This window comes from Euleptes europaea, chromosome 8 (assembly GCF_029931775.1).
Source record: "Euleptes europaea isolate rEulEur1 chromosome 8, rEulEur1.hap1, whole genome shotgun sequence".
In the NCBI taxonomy this organism is placed as follows: domain Eukaryota; kingdom Metazoa; phylum Chordata; class Lepidosauria; order Squamata; family Sphaerodactylidae; genus Euleptes; species Euleptes europaea.
This window is the reverse complement of record NC_079319.1, coordinates 24,184,470-24,206,497: the sequence shown is the minus strand read 5'-3', so window position 1 is coordinate 24,206,497 and position 22,028 is coordinate 24,184,470. Positions and strand designations below refer to the sequence as shown.

At 42.4% G+C, this 22,028-nt stretch overlaps 1 protein-coding gene across 2 annotated transcripts in view; it reads right to left on the bottom strand.

The window, feature by feature from the left end:
- Positions 1-22,028, bottom strand: part of NCALD (neurocalcin delta) — a 219,685-nt gene that overhangs the window by 5,130 nt on the left and 192,527 nt on the right. Inside the window, exons 1-2 of one of the 2 annotated variants that reach the window (XM_056854612.1) lie at positions 15,344-15,461; positions 4,281-4,677 (exon numbers count right to left, since the gene is read on the bottom strand). In XM_056854612.1, the coding sequence (XP_056710590.1) occupies positions 4,281-4,658 (378 nt within the window). In that variant the 5' untranslated portion in view covers positions 4,659-4,677; positions 15,344-15,461. Of the gene's footprint in view, positions 1-4,280; positions 4,678-15,343; positions 15,462-22,028 lie in introns of those variants that run through there. The other variant, XM_056854613.1, reaches the window with a different exon arrangement.

Sequence of the window (22,028 nt, the reverse complement as noted above, 5' to 3'; positions counted from 1 at the left end):
AACCACATGGAATGCATGTAGATGCCAAACACCTCGACTGCACTGGCAGCGGAGGCGAAGAACGGCATCCTCTGCCCCATTAAAGTGTACCTCTCTCCCAGTACTGCTTTCACACATTTCCAGTGTTTTTTAAAAAACATGAAAAGTAACAATGACGAGGCCTGAGACGCAGTTGCACTGTTTAGGGTTGCCAACCTCCAGGAAGTAACTGGAGATCTCCTGCTATTACAACTGATCTCCAGCCAATAGAGATCAGTACACCTGGAGAAAATGGCTGCTTTGGCAATTGGACTCTATGGCATTGAAGTCCCTTCCCTCCCCAAACCCTGCCCTCCTCAGGCTCCACCCCAAAAACCTCCCGCCAGTGGCAAAGAGGAACTTGGCAACCCTACTAGGTGACGCTGGTCAGTCGCTTGCTCCCAACCTAACCTACTTTGCAGAGTTGTTGTGAAGTAACATAGAGAAGGGGATTTCAGCTCCTGGGACAAAGGATAGATTAAGCAATGTCATAGCAGACAAAAACCTAAACTGACCAGGCCCAGTATGATGCCTGGCTTTTAGAGGAAAGCAATGTATTGGTGCACTCCTAACACTCCTACGACCACTGAAGTCACCAAAGTTGGGGTTGTCAGCTCTGGGTTGGGAAATATTTGGAGATTTTGGGGATAGAGCCTGAGGAGGATGGGGTTTGGGGATGGGAGGGACTTCAATGGGTTATAATGCCAGAGAGTCCACATTCCAAAGCAGCCATTTTCTTAGCCTCGGATAAATCCAGATTTCTTGTTGCCCCTGCTGCATATCTTTTCGCTTTGGAAATAAATAGCGATAGAAGGGCCTTCTTGCAAGCCAAATGCTCTACCTTCACCTCATCACTTTTAGAGGGCAGATGTAAAAAAATCCCCATTTCAGAGAGATTATGCCAGTGGGGTGTAGGGGATGTAGAAACCATGGAGCATATTCTCATCTGCTGCCCTTACTATGAAGAGATTCGTGGCAAATGTAGTCGGTCTTGGATTAACAGGTTCTCAGATAATTCGGAGTTGGAGAGGGCAAGGAAGCTGCTCTCAGATGAAAATCCAACAGTTTCTGTTGACACTGCTAAATTTTGTGCTGCTGTGTCCAAAATTAGGCGAAATTTTTTTGGGATGACCTGTCTTATTATCTATATACAAAGTAGTGTCCTTTTAGGATTGTATATATTCTCCAGTGTATTTTATCGTTAGGATTTTGGGTTTTAATGTTGATGGGATTTTAGACAAATGCTAATTTTTGTGTGTATGTCTGGTTATGTGCCGTACCAATAAATGACTGACTGACCATAGAGACCACCTTCCAAAGCGGCCATTTTCTCCAGGGGAACTGATGTCTGTCGCCTGGAGATCAGTTGTAATCCCAGTGTAGCAGTCTCTGACATGATCATGGTATTTTGTGAACATGTGCAGAATTAATTCCATATAGAGCTTAAACACATCATACACATACAGAGGTTTGTGTAATGTATAATGAAAGTCTGTGTCATGCTGACAGGCTAGCTCTGTGTAAGGCTGACAGACTACTCTCAAGGTTAGCTCTATCAAAGCTAACTACTAAAGTTACTCTGGCTTTGTCCTTGAAGGGGCAAAGCTGAGCACCTTCCCTTGAAGGGGCAGCGTAAAGTCACCTTTCTGACTCAGCTGCCAGATGTCAGAATCTCAAAGGCCTTTTCAAGGTCTCAATAGCTGAAACTGTGCTACTGAGGCATTAAAGTTCTCTCAAAGATAAGAGTAATATGCTTTGTTGCCTTCTGAAGGCTATGCAGCCAAATGTAAACAAATGACACTTTGCAAGTGACAATGTCAGCTATAATTGTGTTTCATGAGTTATATAGTTAAACGTTGTGCTACAGATTTCTAAGTAGTCTCATTTAATGCGTATAGTCCTAACGAAGAGGATGGTATAGAAATTAAATATGTAACGTGATCATGTAACTCAGAAATGAGTATTTATACTTTAGGCACAGAGGAATGAAAGGGAAGGATGTCCATATTTGGACAATAAGATATCAGAGGACAGGAGCAGATGCCACTAAGCTCCTGGTATCTGATAAGAGAGAATAAAGGTACCCTTTTGAAGGATAAGGAAGAGGGGATAAAGGAACACTTTTAATGGGTCTAGAAACAGCATAAATACAGCTGCAGAACAGCTAGCACTTTTAAAGTGTTATGACTGACAGACTGCAGCTGTCTGGAATGACACTTCTCCATCTCAAAAGGCTTGAGATGTAAAACATTGAAACTCTGTCCTTGCGTGGACAGCAGTTCTCAGAGATATCTTGAAGTATCAAGATCTGGATATTTCAACATATCTTACTTACAGACTTCTTGTGAGACTGCTCTATTCCTAGAAGAGGATAGAGACCCTTAGAATTCCTATTCTTTGAATGGGAATCTAAGTGCAGTGATTTTTCCATGTATTGGAACACAGAGTCCATCAGATTTATGGATTCTTACAAACTAAGCCTATTTGGCTTACCAATGCTAAGAAGCATCCTGAACACAGGGCTAATGGCTAGACCTCTGAGATTGTGTCAGAACGTCCTCTACTTAACAGAGGGACTTCTGAACCTCATCAGAGCAAGAGACCAGAGAAGGGAAAGGAGACTCTCTGTACTCTGTGAGATATGCACAATGCACATACACAGATTGGCACAGTCAAAGAGACTGTAAACAGCTTTAAGCTAACACATAGTATTTATATATTCAGCATTGCTGTCTAAAACTAGAAAGAGCATGCATAGCATTTACATAGACAATGCCTGATCTTAATGATGATCAGTTAAGAATATTAATAGAAGTCTTTAAAGGATTCAAGACTTAGCAAATACAGATACTCTGGGATAACTTCATATGTTCTCATAGAGCTTAGACTCTTAAAGGACTCCAGATGACACAGATGACACAGCAAGGTATAGTGTGTCTTCTGTACAGAAATGTTATGATGTTTTGAATGATTTAAGTTAGGATGCTTCTAACCAAATCTTTCTCCAAAGAATTAACCATATTTTGACAGGATTTCTGTAACCTTATATTCTGAATGAAGGTGCATTGCACTAAGGATACTTTATGAGTATATTCTGACTAAGATACTCCTTTATGGAGGCATAGAGAATGTGAATGATTACTTGCTACATAAACATGTTTAAGACTAATGATGTATATCCTTATATGATATTTTAAGGCTTTGCAACCAAAAAGCATATATTATATAATGTAAATAAATGTGTTTTTTATATACTTCTATTCTTGTCCATTATTATAAATTTATTGGCGTGTTCAAGAGATGTCCTAGGAGCAATAACAAGTTTCTAGGAACCGTTGATTCCGGTCTAGTGGTGTCTCGCTGAATAAGATAACATATCTCTTCTCAGGAAGGGGTCCTTTCTAAGAGTGTAGGCACTTAACGGCCCGAACCGCGACACCAGGAGATCTCCAGCTACCACATGTAAATTGGCAAGCTTACCAAAGTCAGTCCACTGAAGTCAATGGACTTAGAAGGGTGTAAATGTGCTTTGGCAATGCCCACAATGAGGAGGCATTTGTTTCTTAAAACCAAAGGCACTGCTTTTACTGTTTTGTGGAGTTTTAAACCCCCTTCCTCCCCCCTTTTTAAAAGATTTTAGAGTTTTCTGCAAACCTGGGAATTTTTTCAGGTTTGAAGAAATATCTGTCTTGTCTGTTCATGGCTCCCATCCTGGATTTAAGTATCCACAGATTTGGCCATGCTGAGAATTATTGTGATGATGATTATGATTATTTCATAGCTCCCATTTGGACATACCACCGTCGGCGTACAATATTACCCAATAAGCAATGAAGGGCATGGCCAGGGTGCCATTAATAGAACATGTTTTTTGACCTATTGCCCAGGACTAGGGTTGAGTTCCCTTGGCTGGGAAGCAGATAAAGATCTGTTCTCAGGTCATAGAGATAAGAATCCTAGCTGGCAGAGCCTCACCATTCATAAGTTTGGTGAGGTAAATCAGAACCAGGAAGCCCTCTGCACAAGATAAGAAATGAAGCACACCCAGAGATCTAAGCAAGTTGAAATGCTTTTTGTTACATTACAACCAGTAGTTAAACTTTAGACAGGTTCTAATGTTATATGTTTTTCTATTCAAGAGAATATATGGGAGGCCAAGAATGCTGGAGGATTTATGGCTCATTCATTGTTCACAAAACCAGTACCCAATCAATTTGTATTGGGGTGGGTGGGAGATAGAGATTCTTTGAAGCGATATATACCTGGACTATTTCCAACATTTCTGACTTGCTGATGTATCCATTTCCATCCAGGTCATACATGCTGAATGCCCACTTCAGCTTTTGCTCCAGTTTTCCTCGGGACGTCACACTCAAGGCTATGATAAATTCTCTGAAGTCTATCGTTCCATCACCGTTAGCGTCAAAAGTACGGAACACGTGTTCAGCAAATTTAGAAGCGTCCCCATAAGGAAAAAAGTTCCCATAGATTTTCTTAAACTCCTCCATGGACAAATGTCCACTTGGACAGTCTCTCAGGAAACCTTTGTACCATTCCTGGATCTCGTGTTCTGTAAAGTCTGTGCTTTCTAGCAAATCTTGCATGACTTCAGGGCGTAGCTTGCTATTCTGTTTTCCCATGTTGGTGTCAGGATCTTATCTAAAGAAGGGAGGAAAAAAGAAGTTTATTTCTTATATGCAAAACTAGAGGCTGATTGGTGAACACTCTAGGCTTTAGAGCAATCTTATAAAGGATGACTTTTTTTGCAAGTAGTCAGCATTTTCATCGTATTCGTTTCATGTGGTCCATGTGGAATACAAACTCAAAGAATGATCCCAAAGTAGGGACACCAGCTTCCAGGTGGGACCTGGGGATCCCCTGGAATTACAACAGACTACAAAGATCAGTTCCCCTGGAGAAAATGGATGCGTTGGAGGGTGGACTCTATGGCAGTGTATCCCACTGAGGTCTCGGTCCTCCCTAGGCTCCACCCCCAAATCTCTAGGAACTTCCCAACCTGAATCTGGCATCCCTATGCCCCCTATCTCCCACCAGTGGCCTTGAGGGACCTGGCAACTCTATCCTAAAGAATGCTGTGTATGCAAATATCGAATTTTCCTAGGGTTGCCAGGGTTACCTGGTAACCAGTAGAAGGGTTGGGGGTGGAGACATGGGGGGATGGCATTGCAAATGTGATGATGTTACATCCAGGGAAAATCTGGAAGTCACAGTAGTAGCTCTAGGAATCGCTAGAAACTCTATCGTAAAACTACCATCTACCACCATTGCTTCTTGGTTTTCCACGGATGTGGTGTCATCTCTCTTGTGACGCCACTGAGATTTTTTATATTTCTTTTGCTAGCTCCTGGAGTGGTGATGGGCAAAAGGCGCTCAGAGTGGAAATCCCCCATGATGACCAGAGGCTTGGCAGGCCTGTCCATGTCTGTAGCCTTTGCTCTATTTCAAAACCCACTCTGGTCAGTCCACTAACTTTCAAGAGCAGTCCACTAACTTTCAAGCAGCAAAGGAGCCTGAAACATCCTCACGGAACATCATGTACAGCTCTTTGGATTCTTGCATCAGTTATGCGCAGAAGAGGCTAATTTATTTATTTATGTAAAACATTTCTATCCCACTTTATCCCCTTGGACTCAAGGCAGCAAACCATGTAGCAATAATAATCCAATTAAAAAAAAAAGCATAAAATACACAATTTACCAATTTTAAAACATTCATTAAGACTTTAAACACACACGAGTTTAAAACACAAAGGATCATCACACACACACAGCCCAATCTACTGGGAAAAAGTCACCCTCCACCAAATGCTCTCTGGAAGAGGACTGCTTTACATGTGTCCCTAAATGTTGGAAGAGAAGGTGCACTCCTCACCCTCTCTGGCATGCCATTCCAAAGGACTGGTCCCATCAAGGGACCAGCCTGTGATCTTGCTGAGATGGTCCAGACAGTCCTAAGGGAAGGAACCTTTCGGAGGAGGCTGTCTGAAAAATGTAAATGGAGGGAGTCGGTATGCTTCTGAGTTCCTCCCCTTTGCTTCATTTACTTAAGAACATAAGAATATAAGAAAGGCCATGCTGGATCAGACCAAGGTCCATCAAGTCCAGCAGTCTGTTCACACAGTGGCCCAACCAGGTGCCTCTAGGAAGCCCACAAACAAGACAACTGCAGCAGCATTGTCCTGCCTGTGTTCCAAAGCACTTAATAGGCATGTTCCTCTGATCCTAGAGAGAATAGGTACGCATCATGACTAGTACCCATTTTTACTAGTAGCCATGAATACCCCTCTCCTCCATGAACATGTCCACTCCCCTCTTAAAGCCTTCCAAGTTGGCAGCCATCACCACATCCTGGGGCAAGGAGTTCCACAACTTAACCATGCGTTGCGTGAAGAAATACTTCCTTGTATAAGAAAACTGGGCTGCACTTAAGGAAAAACACACACACAAGCTTACGCAACAGACCCAGTCTTTAAAGTGCTGGCTGCAACAGAGTAACATGGCCCCCTCTTTGTAATCTGCCATTTAACTTCACATTCACTAGTCTGTAGAGAGGCTTTTGAAGCTCTTCACAGTTGCATGATTTTCGCCATCCTGAATAATTTGATGTTCTGTGCTGATGTGTCTACCCTGCCTCCCTGTGCCTGACTCCGGAACTTGTGTGAATGTTAAACAGTACCTTCCCTATCTTTCATGGATGCCGCACCTTTCTGCCATCCACCGTATTTGTTACTCTCTGCGTCCCATGCTTTAACCAGTTACTAATCCATAAGATAATTTGATTTTGTTATCCAGTGACTGCTAAATTTACTCAGGACCCTTGGATGGGTTATTTTTGGGGAGGGGGAAGGTCCGGTATATAATGCTGCTAGACTGAATGCGAACCCCTCTATGGTTATGCAAGGCAGAATTTTGAATGTACCATACCCAGACAGGATCTGTCCTTGCCCTTCTGGCTCTATTGATTCATTAGCTCATGCCCTTTTGGAATGCCCCTTTCATGAGGAACTTCGATCACGTTATATCTTTCCCCTTTTAACATATAAATCTAATGCCTCTGTGTCTGACATAGTGCCTTTTTTATTAAGTGACAGGGATCCCAAGGCTACATTGTCAGCGGCAAGATTTATTTCAGTCCTCATTTCCCTCAAACATTAGATTTAAAATCACGCTGCTCAAGATCAATGGATCAAGGAGCTTCTAAGGGATAAAGGAAAGGGAATATATAATACCTACCAGATTAACAGAAAACATTGGGTTGGATCCAGAGTAAAATGGCAGTTTCTACCAATTCCCAGTACCGACTGCAATCCTCCACCATATCATTCTGCAGGGTCCCATATGCCCCAGAAGTAGCACTTTGTGGAGACTGGTGAGATGCAGTGGGAGGAGGGAGGCAGGGAAGCCCCATTCTGCAGTTGGAAACTTTAGTCTGGATCCAGCACAATATCTTATGTTTTGTGTTCCCTTGTCCTCTCCCACCTTAAGCCACAATCAATCCATCTATAGCTCACAGGCCCATCTACTGGCTTCATGATCCTTCAGAAGCCAGTAAAAGAACAGAGATTACTGCAAAATCATATTGGATACTGGCCGGTATGATTACCTGATTATATGTAGATATGTAGACTTAGACCAAGCCGCATATTCCAAATACTTAAGGGTACTTACATTTTTGGAAAAGGGAATGGCAATTTCTGCAACTTCCCCCTCCTGCTGCCAACCCCCACTTTGCTCCCTATGTTGTTCCCGAGGACCCACTGACACCCCCCCCCCTGTGGGCTGTAGCAGAAGGGGGAATTGCTATCCCATCTTCTGTAAATGCAAGTGCCCTTAAGGTTTGAGAACTGCGTGGTTGGGTACAGGCTGTAATTAGAATGTAACAATATATAGTTAGAGAAAGTTAGAGAAACTTTAACTGTACATAGTTAGAAGGTCATAAGAAAACCTTTTTTTATTAAACTAGTTCTTTTTAAGTAAAAAAAAATTAGAACATGGCATTAAGATAGAATCTTAATGCTTAAACATAAAATTACTTTTCATAACTCTTTTAATATCTTCAGTGGCCAGGTATCAAAACCAATTAGTAGTTATAAATTGGTTTAGCCAAGATCCTTTGAAAATATCTTTGCAAGAAAAAAAGATCCACTGCGGTACAACATTTACAACACTGGAAAGTCTTCCCTCTTTAAATTAACTATCAGACAATATATCTGAATACAGCTTTTATGTCCAAGTTTTCCATTTAATTACCACTGTTACTTTTGTCCAAAGAAAATTGCTCTATCCCGTATTGCACTACAGGTCTAGGAAATATTAGTGCCTTTTGGCCATTAAACAACGTTTCAAAAGCTGAAAGCTCAGTTGTAAGGGAAGTTTAATTAGGATTTCTGGAAGCTCTGAGGGCGCCCCTTCACAAAAGAATCCCCAGATTCATGGTTCCTTCAGATAGATAGTTATTTCTCAGGTCTGCCATTCCCTGCAGTATAGAAAGCCATTTTTATGAAAAGTAATGAATAAAAATAGGAGTACTTCTTGAGCAAACAAAGACCAGAACAACATGAACTGAGAATGCATTCTCAATTGTTATACCCTCTCAATTTCCCTGAGCCATGAGAAGTTCCAAGGAGACCACTCCTGGGGTTTGGTTTCATTGGGATAGAGTCTTCACTTACGATATCTTTGCACTTTACACACAGAAATAAAGCAAATGTTACAAAGAAGTAGAACATGGGTAGGGTTGCCATACTAAAGTTCCCACATTTGGATAACATACTTTGCACAGTATGGTCATTCTTTGCTAATTATGCAAACCAAGGACATGTTGTATTATCTATCTCCATCTGTTAACTACCACAAGAAAAGATTGGATAACAGCAAACATCTCTTTGCCTGATCCTCTGGCTCATGCCAGGTTCATGCCAGGGTTTGCTCGGGCTCTCTCCCCCTCCCCATTTTGTATTTTTTACAAATTATGCAAATATTTATACAACAGTAAACAATAAAAAAGTAAAATAGAAACCCATTAAACAATTCCAAAACATGAACATGAAAACGCAGCAATTAAAACATTTAGATCAGGTCTCATTTTGAAAGAAAGTGCAAAACACATTTAAATTCAATTTCAGTTTTAGCTTCAAAAAGCAAGAAAGTGTTTTCAAGTTGTCAGAAATTAAGTCTTTAACTGCCTTCTATCTTTCTAATGAATAATTTCACTTAATCTTGGAATTTTAGCTATTAGCCAATCCAACTTTTAATGTTCATGTTTACCACAAATTTCCAATTCTGCGCTATTAGTATTTTGGCAGACAATATAAGATTTAACACCATCCACATAAGTTATTTTAACAAAATTAATCTGAATTGAGACCTAAGAGAACAATTTTAGTGTTCCTTGGGAGTTGGAGATTTAGCATACAATTAATTGTGTGCTCTGGCTCTCTTCTAAAACAGCAGAAAATCTCATTTTAGAGACCAAAACATGGAGCAAAGGCACTGGTCATGGCTCTGTATCTCTTCAGTTCCTGCAAAGGTAGACGTTATGGTGCAAAACAGTGGTTCCCAACCTATTCCAAGATGAGAGCCCCTTTTTAACGTCAAATTTTTTTGTGGACCCCCACATGATAGGTAGGGTTGTCAACCTCCAGGTAGTAGCTGGAGATCTCCTGCTATTACAACTGAACTCCAGCCGATAGAGATCAGTTCACCTGGAGAAAATGGCTGCTTTGGCAATTGGACTCTATGGCACTGAAGTTCCACCCCTTCCTAAACCCCGCCCTCCTCAGGCTCCACCCCAAAAACCTCCCGCCAGTGGCAAAGAGGGACCTGGCAACCCTAATGATAGAAGTTGTACTATTAACGATCGTTGATTGAGAAAATATATAATACAAAAAGATATTATGAATTCAATCACAATAGCACCTGCATACATTTGAAAAATAGATATGTGTGTGTGTGTGTGTGTGTGAGAGAGAGAGAGAGAGAGAGAGAGATCTATGTGATAATGTGTGATTCAGTCTACAGAAGGTATGCTTGCTTATTTATTATACTGAATCATTTAATAAGATGGCTGGTGTTGTTTCGCAGCTTTTTAGAGTGCAAGCCTGGTTGAAGCTGTGAAAGTTTCAACCTTAGATCTGGTTCCACATACAGTCTGTTTCAGTATTTAAATTTAAATGCAACCAGTGCTGAAAATCTACTTTCACAATGAGCTTTCAGCCCTTGACAGAATAATTGGTAGAAGCCGATTTATTTCTGATTTTTAACCCGGCGTTTTAGTGGTAAGTTGGCTTCCTAAGAAACTCACGAGTATCAGATCTAACACAAATAATTATTTCAGTGCAATATAAAATGCTTCTAGTGGAGAGCATTCTCAACTGTGCTGAATGCCAGGCATGATCAAGGGATGTTTGGCTGTCCCCCCACCCTCTCCATGGCCTTAGCTAGGGTACTTGGGTTGGAGGCAGGGGGACCTCAGAACATGCTATTGGATCTCTGGGCAGATGTGTTGAGCTGCAGGTCTTTTCCACCATTGATAATGTAGTGATTACCAATCTGCCTCCATCAAACTGCTATCTTAAAAGTGGATAATAATGGGTGGGGAGGCTGCTCATGCAAAAGTAGAATGACCCTCCCAATTCAGGAGTGACCACTCCTCCTCCACACTTACCAGTCTGCCCTGGGAGTTTGAGAGGATGGTGATGATCCTGGCCCCTGATGGCTGCCTAATGTAGCTGTGGGCCTCCCAGGCTGGAAGAAACAAGGGAGGGACCTGGGAAGCCAACCAATGAGCCCGCAACAAAGCAGCCAGCTGAATAGCAGCTCCTTAAAGGACCGCAGCCCATGCCTCCATTCAAACTTTCAGTTGTCACCGGAGATGGGAAAGTGTGGGCAATGGGAGCTGATATACCCCCACACAAGAGTCTCACGAGGAGCTATTCTTCTTGTGAGTAGGCAAGCAGCCATTCTGGGTCAGTGCACACAAAAGGCAGTTGGTCATGCTCCAACAAGCTGAATGGCAGATGAAGCCCTACCAGAAGATGGCCCTACCCAGCTGCACGTATGCACGGACCCCTTGCAATAACTCTGTGGACCCCAGGGGTCCTCAGCCTACAGATGGAAACCATTGCTCTACACTCGTACGTTAGTCAGCCAGGGTAAGCTGAACCCCATCAAATGTGTGAAGCAAATACCCTCTAAGACCTCAGCCTTACCAACTAGGATCATCTTTGTGTCAGGATTCATTTTCAGCTTATTCACTCTTAGCCCCTTGAACACACTGGCCAGGCACTAGTTCAGGACAACTACTAAATTATCAGGAGGTCTAGCCAAAGAAATAAAGAATAAGGCAACCAGCACAGCATGTTGATGACCCTCTCTCCCAACAGCTTACACAAAAATTAAATAGAATGGAAGATAAAACTGAACTCTGTGGAGCCCCTTAACACAAGTCCCCCACTGATCAACAAGTAGACCAAACCATTCATAGTAAGCAGACAGCAAATCCACAACAATAGGTAATCTGGAAATGATCAAATTGTAAACTGAAAGCAAAACCACTAGATGGTCCTCAAACACTCACCGGATTTAACTGATAAGGTTTAGAGCGGATTTAATAGATGAGAATAGGCCAAAGGTTGTGGGTAGTGTGTTTAAATTCCCTATATTCTTCCTTGGCCTTTCTTCCCTGCATCCAAACTTCCTCAGCAGTCTAACTCTTCTGTTACCTTAACAAAATATTCTCGCATCATGAACTTTGACTCAAGCTCTACTCTAATTTTTATTTACAACTAGATTATCCACCAATCAAACAGTCTTGATTCCGGACTGGTTGTTATACAAACAACATCCACAATGGAGTCTGCTTTCGGAAAGGCAGTAAAAAAGCAAGGGAACAAGATGAGGTAACTAATAGCTGAGTATCATCAACCAAGCTCAGATAACCTATCACACAAGCTAAGAAGCAAAACCATGGACACATGACCCCAACAGCCAGAGGAAATGTAAAGTTAGCTGATATCTGTAATTGTGTTGGTATGAGAGTTTAATCCAAGAAACCCAGATTAAATGGAAGCCAAACTGCCCTGCTGGATCAGACCAGCAGTCCATCTAGTTCAGATCCTCTTTCACAACATGGCCAAACAGTTAACCTGGAGGGCCGACAAACAAGGCATAGAGGCCCCAGCCCTTCCTCAATGTTGCTTCCTCCTACTGTCTATGGAGGCGGAGGTTCCCTTTACTATTAGCCATTAATGGGCCGATCCTCCATTAATCTGTCTAATCTCTTTTTAAAGCCATCCATGCTAGTGGCCATCACTACAACCCCTTGCAGTGAATTCCACAATTTGCAGTGCCATCCTAATGCAGAGCTACATCCTTCTAAACTTGTTGACTTCAATGGATCTACAAGTGTGTAACCCTGCTTACAATGGCACTATTAATTACTCACTGAGGAAAGAAGTGCCTCCTTTTGTTCATCTTGAATCCATCTTGTCCATTACCTTCATTCCTCCATTGTAAAACCCTTTCAACAATAACTGGCCCAGTGCCCTATGAAATACACATTTTTGTTGTAGCGTTCACTTCTTTCTACTTAATTGCTTTCAGTTGCTTCACAATGCTCAACAAGCCTCTCATGTTCAGATGAAGCAGCCTGCTTCAACATTTCTTGCCTTTCTCTCCTGATGCTTCTGAATGCAGGGCTTGATCATTAATGCAAACCCCGCACAACAGGGTGCGGCTGATATACCGAGTGTCATCTTGTACAACAGGCAGATGTGCCCTATGAGCTCTTGGTTTCCTAGGTAGAAAAATGAAGTCAACAATTAACTCTGTGAACCGAAATAAAATAATGCATGTAAATAATTTGCAACAGGTTCCCAGAGTCAATTTCAAGCTCTCCAGTTTATCTTCTTTTCAGTTACTCCCTGTTTGTATTCTCAGGATATCATTATGTTTCCCAGCTGCTCTTTCAGAAGCCACTGAACTAAAGCATAGCTAACAAACTGCAAATGAAGTCCATAGAGACTTCCTAGACACAGTCTGTTCAAAGTCTGCTCAAATCTATCCTGGAATCTCCCTTGGAGTCAACAGGACAGCTTTAAGTCCCCAGCCTAATGTTTTCTGGTTCAGTTAACAGACAGTGCAATCCTTTGGAGAGTTATGCCCTTCTAATCACACTGATCTCAATTGGTTTAGAAGGGTGTAACTCTGTTTAGGATTGTACTGTTGGTCTATTATGGAAATGGTCCTTTTAACAGCAACAAATGCAAAATTCCACAATGTACTGGAAGACTTTCATTCGAATGTTCTATTTTTAATTTGCCTTTATGCTGTTAATTGTGCTCGTGATGCTCACATATCCCTTGCAAGAGGCATTTGGCACCACAGAAGCATTTGTTTTGAATGAAAAATAAGCATACTGAAAACAACAACATTATTTGCAAACACCAGAGTAAATCAAAATAATATTTGGGACCCCCCACGGTACCTTCGCCACACAAGAAATATAAAACCCTCCAATTGGAAGCATTTGTTTCTGAGCATCTGCCTGGGGGGATGGTAAACTTTCCTTGTCATTGTTATGGTTTCAGGCAGCGCTCTTGCACAGCGGTGGGGTGGGGGTCGGGATACCAATATCCATTCATCCAATTGGTGCACGCAGTCATTTGGCAAGCTAGTATTCTGTATCATCTTGCCATATGATGAAAAGAATCTTACAGTTCCTCAGTTTCTCCATAGTTCTGATCAAGTGTGGTCAAATCTCATACCATGTTATTAATGAGTAGGGTTGCCAACCTCCAGGTGGTGGCAGTAGATCTCCTGCTATTACAACTGATCTCCAGCCGATACAAATCAGTTAACCTGGAGACAATGGCCACTTTGGCAATTGGACTCTATGACACTGATGTCCCTCCCCTCCTCAAACCCCACCGTCCTCAGGCTCTGCCCCAAAAACCTCCCACCGGTGGTGAAGAGGGACCTGGCAACCCTATAAACGACCTGGACTTGAGTCCACCAGCACCTTAGAGACCAACAAGATTTCTGGGGAGGGGCCATGGCTCAGTGGTAGAGCATCTGCTTGGCATGCAGAAGGTCCCAGCTTCAATCCCCGGCATCTCCAGTTAAAGGGACTAGGCAAGTAGATGATGCGAAAGACCTCTGCCTGAGACCCTGGACAGGCACTGCCAGTCTGAGTAGACAATACTGACTGATGGACCAAGGGTTTGATTCAGTATAAGGCAGCTTCATGTGTTCATGTGAGAGTCAAAGCTCTGAAAAGGGGGGCTCTGACTCTTGAAAGCTTAAACCCTGGAAATCTTGTTGTTCTCAAAGGCACTACTGGACTCAAATCTAACTCCTACTGCAGACCAACACAGCTACCCACCTGAAACTATGTTATAAATGGTACATATGAACACATGAAGCTGCCTTATACTGAATCAGACCCTTGGTCCATCAAAGTCAGTATTGTCTTCTCAGACCAGCAGCGGCTCTCCAGGGTCTCAGGCAGGAGTCTTTCACATCATCTACCTGCCTTGTCCCTTTAACTGGAGATGCCGGGGATTGAAGCTGGGACCTTCTACATGCCAAGCAGATGCTCTACCACTGAGCCACAGTCACAGCTCCTCCCACTGATATGTGCCCAGGGTTTTCTACCCTAGGCATTTAGCTGACAGTACAGTGCATATCAAGACATTTCAAACAAAACCACCAACAGGACTTTAAACTGCAAAACATATCTCTCTGGTCTTTTATGCACAGCTGTTTCACTCGCCGTCACCCCTCCGACGACTTCGGGTCTTTGTTTGGATTATGCATGCTGTTTCCAACTGTCAGAGGTTGCCTCGCTCTCCCCCTGCGTTTCCCCGCGTTTTGTTCATGTTTTGAAGGACCTGTTTTATCTTGAATTTGAAAACGCAGGGGAGAGCGAGGCGACCTCCGACGGGCTCTCGTTTTGTTACCAACTGGGATCTCCATAGTGTTAATGCAAGAAATGTAAAAATAAGAGACTTAAAATAGATAAAACACATTCATCTTACCAGCAATAATCCACAAACCACAAAGGGGGGAAATGTTTCTTACAATGTTCAAGAAATCGTAGTAGGTCACACTATAAGAAGGAATGAAGACACAAGGAAGGAAGACAGGGAAAATGTATGTAACAATATTCCCAAGGATTCTCAGGCTTCCCGGCAGTAACTATGTTGCTTTCTCTACACATATTATATGGAGCAGCTATGAAATCGTACCTTATCTGCTAACTATCGACTGGCATCGTACAACCCTAAAACAAACCTTTTCCTCACATCTTGGTCCTAGAAAAAGGAGGACGAACTCAAACAGGAGCAGCTGCATGTTGGAAATGTTTTACAAGCTTGGAGATGTTTACGGATTTCAACATCAAAAGAAGAAGGCTCTGTCCCTTTAGATTTACTCTGGCACAGACGTGCTACAGCTGCTCGGTGCCGTCTCCCACTTCTCCTGGCCATTCCTTTGTGCTCTCCCGATGGGAGGCTAGGGAGGAGGCAGAGGCAGCCCCGCTCCCGTCAATAGAAGCGTGCCAAATTAGCATCAGGATTACAAACGGCATAGCAGCGACGGGGTGGGGGGTTCCTTTGGGAACTTTTCGTTCTTTCAGGTGTTGTGATAGCAAGCAATTTTGTCCAGGTTAGATAGGATAGCTGTGGGTCTGCCCTACAATACAAGGACAAGCCCTGTTTGGAGTACAGTTGGCATGCTGCAGACAAATTAGGCACTGTCAATCCTATTGATTGTAATGTGTGAGAAGTAAGCACATGACATGGAATCAATGGGACTTCCTTGTTACACTCTTTCTCCAACCAGCATTTTGCTGATTTTTTTTTTTGAGGGGGGAGGTGAAAGAACATAGTCCAAGTGCGTCATCACACTGTCTAGACAAGAAATTGTGCTCTTTCCAAGGTCTCATCTTCATTGGCACCATTTTCCTTCCTTCGGCCCCTTCAGAGTTGCCGCTTTCCCCGTTCTGCCACTGGAGGACTTTTGGAGGGCTTAAAAAAAATGGTAATCGTAACAATTAGTGATGCCAGAAACAAGCCCTCCGAAAGTCCAGCACTGGTAGTGGGGGAATCAGGGGAAATGGTAGCCAATAGAGGAAAGAGTGTGGAAGACTATTGTGTGGAAGCTCTGTTGCCAATGGGGAAGTCGCAGCCTTTGCAGCTGCAGTGAATGTGAAACAGAGAAGCCTCACCGTATGAATGCAGGCCCAGTCGCTGCATCCCAGACTGTTTCATAGATGAAGGCCTCAAAGAGGCTTTTTTTTTTCTTTTTTGCTGGGTTCAGGGCAAACTCATGAGACCGTCTGTACATCCAGCTATTCTAAGCAATGAAGAGGGAATGTATTTCTGAAATTGGACAGATAGATCTTGTTATAACTTCACAGCTTTGCTTTCATTTCTGAATCGCAAATGATATTAGTCAGGGGCAGACTAATTGGCCTAAGCTTTTGTGGGCTGAGACCAGCTTTATCAAATACATGATGTGCCAGCTGGCAGATATATATATATATATATATATATATATATATATACCCACACATGTATACATGGGTACAGAGAGTTTTATTAAGATTTTCCCCTTGAATAACCAAGACAGTTCATAGTTTCCTGTTCCAGAAATCTCTAATAGCCGCAGTGCTTCTTGGGGACTTATGGAAACTTTTGGTTTTCAGGCAAAATTGGCAAAGTCTTACCAATGCCTTTCAATGCTAAAACAACCTGGCCCAGATGTATAATGGTAATGGACCATGTCCATTTCTTGAAAAGAGGCCACTGGTCTCCTTTTTTATTTGGCCCAACTTCATTTGTAAGAAAGGGACCCTCTGCTTTTTACAAATGAATATTGTAAGTTCTGCAAAGTCATATTTTTAGCAGCTGCTGACATTGGTTTAGAGTCAGACTATAAAATGCAGCTCTTCAGAAAGTCGGAAACTTTCCAGAGAGTTGGTAGCAAATATATTCCACTAACCTGCTCATGCATATGAGAACTGCATTTCTGAATGTGCAACCCGTTGATGTACACCTGCCCCCTTGAAAACAAACTTGCAAATACATTATCAGGCATCCAAATGGAAAATCAGTATCCAAAAGGCAGTGAGCAAAGGGCAGCTATAAAGTTTTCTAATGGGGGGGGGGGAATACCTTATTTGTGGTACAGCTAGGAATTTTAAGAAATCCAGTCCCAGTATTGGGTGCTGCACCTCCACCAGTATCATTTTGATCAGCCCTTTGAGGTTTTTTCCCCCAAAACCTCTTTAGGTTTCAAAGTTTTTCCCCATAAGAGAAGCCAGAAGAAATCACATTTTAAAAGCATCTGTCACTGTAGCCTTGATATACAGCTTTCTTTTGAAAGAATGGCATGGCATAAAGTCACCGCCAGCTGGAATGAGGAAAGTGATTTTGCCAGCTCCCCTGCTGTGATCTTAACACTTATGCCTGCCTGCACTTTGGTGAGACAGATGAAGGTACAAAAGTTGTGTGAGTTCCCATAATATACAGTGCTAGAATTTGGCAGTCTTTTTGTTCTCCATAATAATCAGGCTGTAGGAATGGGTTCTGTATATTAAAATAATTGATTTCCCAATGCAGCTCTGCAGGAGTCAGAAGAAAATATTTGTACTTATGGTCAGGGCCCTTTCAATATTTCAGCAGTGGAAGCCACTTTTCGGGGAGTTCATGCCTCATGCTGCTGTAATGTTAAAAGCCTCCTACCAACTGAGCAGAGCTAATCGACTGGGTAATCCCCTGATCTCAGCTGCATGACAATTACATGGTAAAGAACGGTGCGTTTTGCCTGTTCACCTTGTAGCAACCCTTTCAGTATTGCAGCAGTAGCAGCAATCCATGATCCCACAAGCCAAGCAGCTTACGGTCTCCTGCTATAATGTCTAAGGTCACCATATTTTATTGTTAGCACTCACTAGCTCTTTTAACAAGATAGGTTCACACCGACATCTTCCTTTGTAGTGCATCTCCACAAGCAGTTTTCAGGAGTTAGATGGTCATCAGACCCCTGAAGTCTCTGCTGGTTGTCTACCTTGAGCCTTCTGATGTCTTCTATACATTGGGAATAGCACTTCCAGTGCAGCCTACCGGGAATGATACCAGTACAAGAATCTTCACTTCATTTCTGATGCCTTCAGTTACCTGATACAGCAATTACTTTCTGATAACTCAACTTTTCCCCATTTCTGTTATATAGAGTGATACATCTGAAGCCAAAACTTTAAGGTTGATGGTAGGAAAAAGGCCATCTAGCCAAAGACCCTTAAGGAAAGTAGGGCCATTATTCACCCATCTTCTCCCATCACAATGTAGACTGCACTGTGTTACAACCTCCAAAGGACTCCCATATGACAGAAAATCTATCTGTTCCATCGCATTGACCTGGGCGACTCAAAGATCTCCATTCCTACTCCTATCTGACGAAGGGAGTTTTGACTCATGAAAGTTTATACCCCCAACATCTTGTTGGTCTGTAAGGTGCTATTTGACTCAAATCAACCTGAGGTCAAGAATTGGGAAGGAGTGGGAGAAAGGCCATATGAGCCCACAGCACACCTTAAGGTTCCAGAGAAAGAGAATCCTACAGGAGTAAAAGGTTTTAAAAAACAGATGGTTGATTCATCGATTCTCGACGTCGTCTTTCAAAGGCAAGAGTGGGAAGAACAGCCTTCAGAATTGTACTGGTAGGAAGGATATAGGGTTGGATGCAACTAGCTGTTCCACTGGTGAAAAGGACGTCTCCTTTGACCATCAAAAAGGCTACGCTGAGCATTATGGGATTTGCATGGGAAAAGGCATGTACAACAGGAACCGTAAGTAAGGAGGGGAAATAGGTGAAGTTGAATGAAAAATCTGGATGGCTCCAACCCTTGGTATTTTGGACCTTGGTCCAGTCACAGCATATACTGGGAGACAACATGAGCTTGCTTATTTACATAACAAATTAGATTGTTTTAAATCAATGCCTCTTCCTGAGGAACTCTGGACATTCCATGTCTGTGAGGGAAACTTTTCCCCCCTCCATCAAGTCACAGCTGACTTATGGCAACCTCATGGGGTTTTCAAGGTAAGAGACATGAGGAGGTGGGTTGCCATTGCCTGCCTCTGCATCATGCCCCTGGTATTCCTTGGAGGTCTCCAATCAAAATTCTTGCCAGGGTTGACCCTGCTTAGCTTCTGAGATCTGAGGAGATAGCCTGGGCTATCCAGGTCAGGGTATGAAGGGAACTCGGAATCTCTGAAAGAGAATTTTCAGCACCACACAGAAAAATACAATTCTTTATGATATTAAAGTGATATAAATTTGTACTGAAGAGTGACTTGGCTGATTTGTAATTAGTTGAACAGGGTATAGTTCAACTAGTATGCAGAACTGAATTATTTTTCAGCTTTCCTCCTATTTTCATAATGAGGAAATTAGAGTACCACAGTCATGTCTGAAGGATCACACCAAGTCATTATCTCCATATGTTTCAGAGAGGAGCAGATTTTCATGAAATCTGCCTGAACCTTGTGTTGGGGATATCAGGCTGTGCTTTGAGCTCTGATAATGGTAATATGTTGGGATTTTTCTCTTAATTGGCTTTTTCATTAAAGAATTCTAACCCCACACGTTCAGGAATCCCAATTTAAGCTCTGAAAACTAATTAGATTTGCTTAGATATCCTGAAAATTGATAAGCATTAAAGCCTGCCATTGTCTTTGTCTTTCTGCTTTCTCAGCAGAAGCTTTTTCTCGGTAGCCTAACAAAAAAACCGATTCTTTTTCAGAATTATTTTTCAGAATTATATTCCAGAAGAGGTGTTGCAACAAGGCTGCTGGAGTAAGAAAACAATAAGGACTATATGTTGATCGGCACATTATGGAGTATATGGATTGATCCATGGTCCTTACCCTGTGTCATGTGTAACACTGATATGGGTTTCCAGGTTTAAAAGAGAGGGCCATGGCTCAGTGGTAGAGCATCTACCTTGCATGCAGAAGTCCCAGGTCTATAAAATTATGCACGGTTTGGAGAGAGTGGACAGGGAGAAGCTTTTCTCCCACTCTCATAATACTAGAACGCGGGGTCATTTGCTGAAGCTGGAGGGTGAGAGATTCAAAACTGATAAAAGGAAGTATTTCTTTACACAACGCATTGGAGGAAGAGCCACCTAGCAGGCTGTGGAGGCAGGATGGAGGAAGGCGCCTTAGAAGCTGGCTGTGGCCACACCATTATGTGCACTTTTGGATAAGCTCGCAGCATGCTTCAGAAGCATAATTAGCTGAATGCTACACATTAATTTGTTTAAACATTTATACCCTTCCATTCTCTAAAGTGCAAGGCAGCTTGCAGCATTTACAGTCAACAAAATGACAATAATACACCTGAATATGTTATGTACAGGTAAGTATCCTACTTGATGTTTGATATATTCTCCACAAACTCACAAAAGCAGATAATATACAGACATAACATCAAAACACTTCTAACATTATGGCATACCAAAATCTACTTTACTAACAAAAACATTACCATGCATTCCTGAGGGGAATGCCTGCGCCGGGCTTAGGAGGCAACGCAGCGGCGCTGCCTCCTAAGGAGGTTTCGGCCCTCCAAGAATTTCCCAAGAAACCTCCACCCAAGAAACCGCCGCCCTCCAAGAAACCTCCGCCCGGCGGCAAAAATCCGTGCAACCCTCATAGGGCCTAAATAAAAGGGGCGTTCCCGAGCTTAGGAAGCCACCTAACGGCAGCCCCGCCCCCAGGCCGGTGCCATGATGCCTTTTAGTCAAATCCTTAGATTAAAACGCAACTCCACATTTGAACAGGATTTTATTTCTGCAGCTTCTGATCTTTGTAACAGGTTCCAAACTAGAGGATTCCATCCCCAGGTCACACGGGATGCTTTGGCTCGAGCCACTGTTACCTCCAGGGATAGGTTGCTGAAAACATCAAAACGCAGTCAGCCTAGTAAGCCGAGAATTTTTGCTTCTTTAGAATTCAATCATCTTTCTCACGAAATTCAGAAGATCGTGCGTAAACACTGGCACGTGTTATATAATGTACCTGGATGTAGTGAGTTTCCTCTGTTTGGACTAAGGAAAACTAAATCTTTGCGTGACTATTTAGTAAAAACGGATTGTTTGGATAGTAAAACAGAATCGAAACCGAAAAGTCATTTTAAATGTGGCACTTGTGCCATGTGCGCGTACTCCTTGCCAATTAAGGAAGTTAGTTCCTCTAGCTCAAATTTTACATTCAAACTTAATCAATTTACTAATTGCAGTTCTTCTCACGTGGTGTACGGAATTTTTTGTCCATGTTTTTTATTATACATTGGATCGACCACGAGGCAATTAAAAATTCGTATTGGAGAGCATCGGGCAAGGATACGCTCCAAAACACGTGAGGCTCCGTTAACCAACTATTATCTAGAGAAAGGCCATTCGGACAAAGATCTTTTATTTTTTGCCCTGTGGCAATACAAACCTCGTCCGTACAACCAAGAAGATGTCGCCAAATTATTACACAGACACGAAATGAAATTTGTTCATTTATTCAAAACCATGTCTCCATTAGGTCTTAATAATGAATTCGATTTAAGTTGTTTCCTTTAAATGATTTCATTCATTATTATCTTCAGGTGTAGGCTATCTGGGTTTAGGAATTTAGTCTGTACGGGCTTTGCACTCGGCACCAGCCAAGGCAGAGCCTGAGGAACCGAGAGGCGCGGCTGGTCTGCTGTTGGTAAGCTGGACTGTAATCGTTGTTTTGCACATCAGGTTCTTCTTTATGTATATATGTTATGGCTTATGATGTATATTGTTTTTCAGAGGTCTTTGTGCTCACTTTAAGTATATACTATTCATAAGGGAAATGTTCATCAAGACAGAAGTAATCAATCAATGTTTATCAAGGCAGTATTAATCAACTGAAGAAGCAATTCACATTGTGAAACGATCACCCA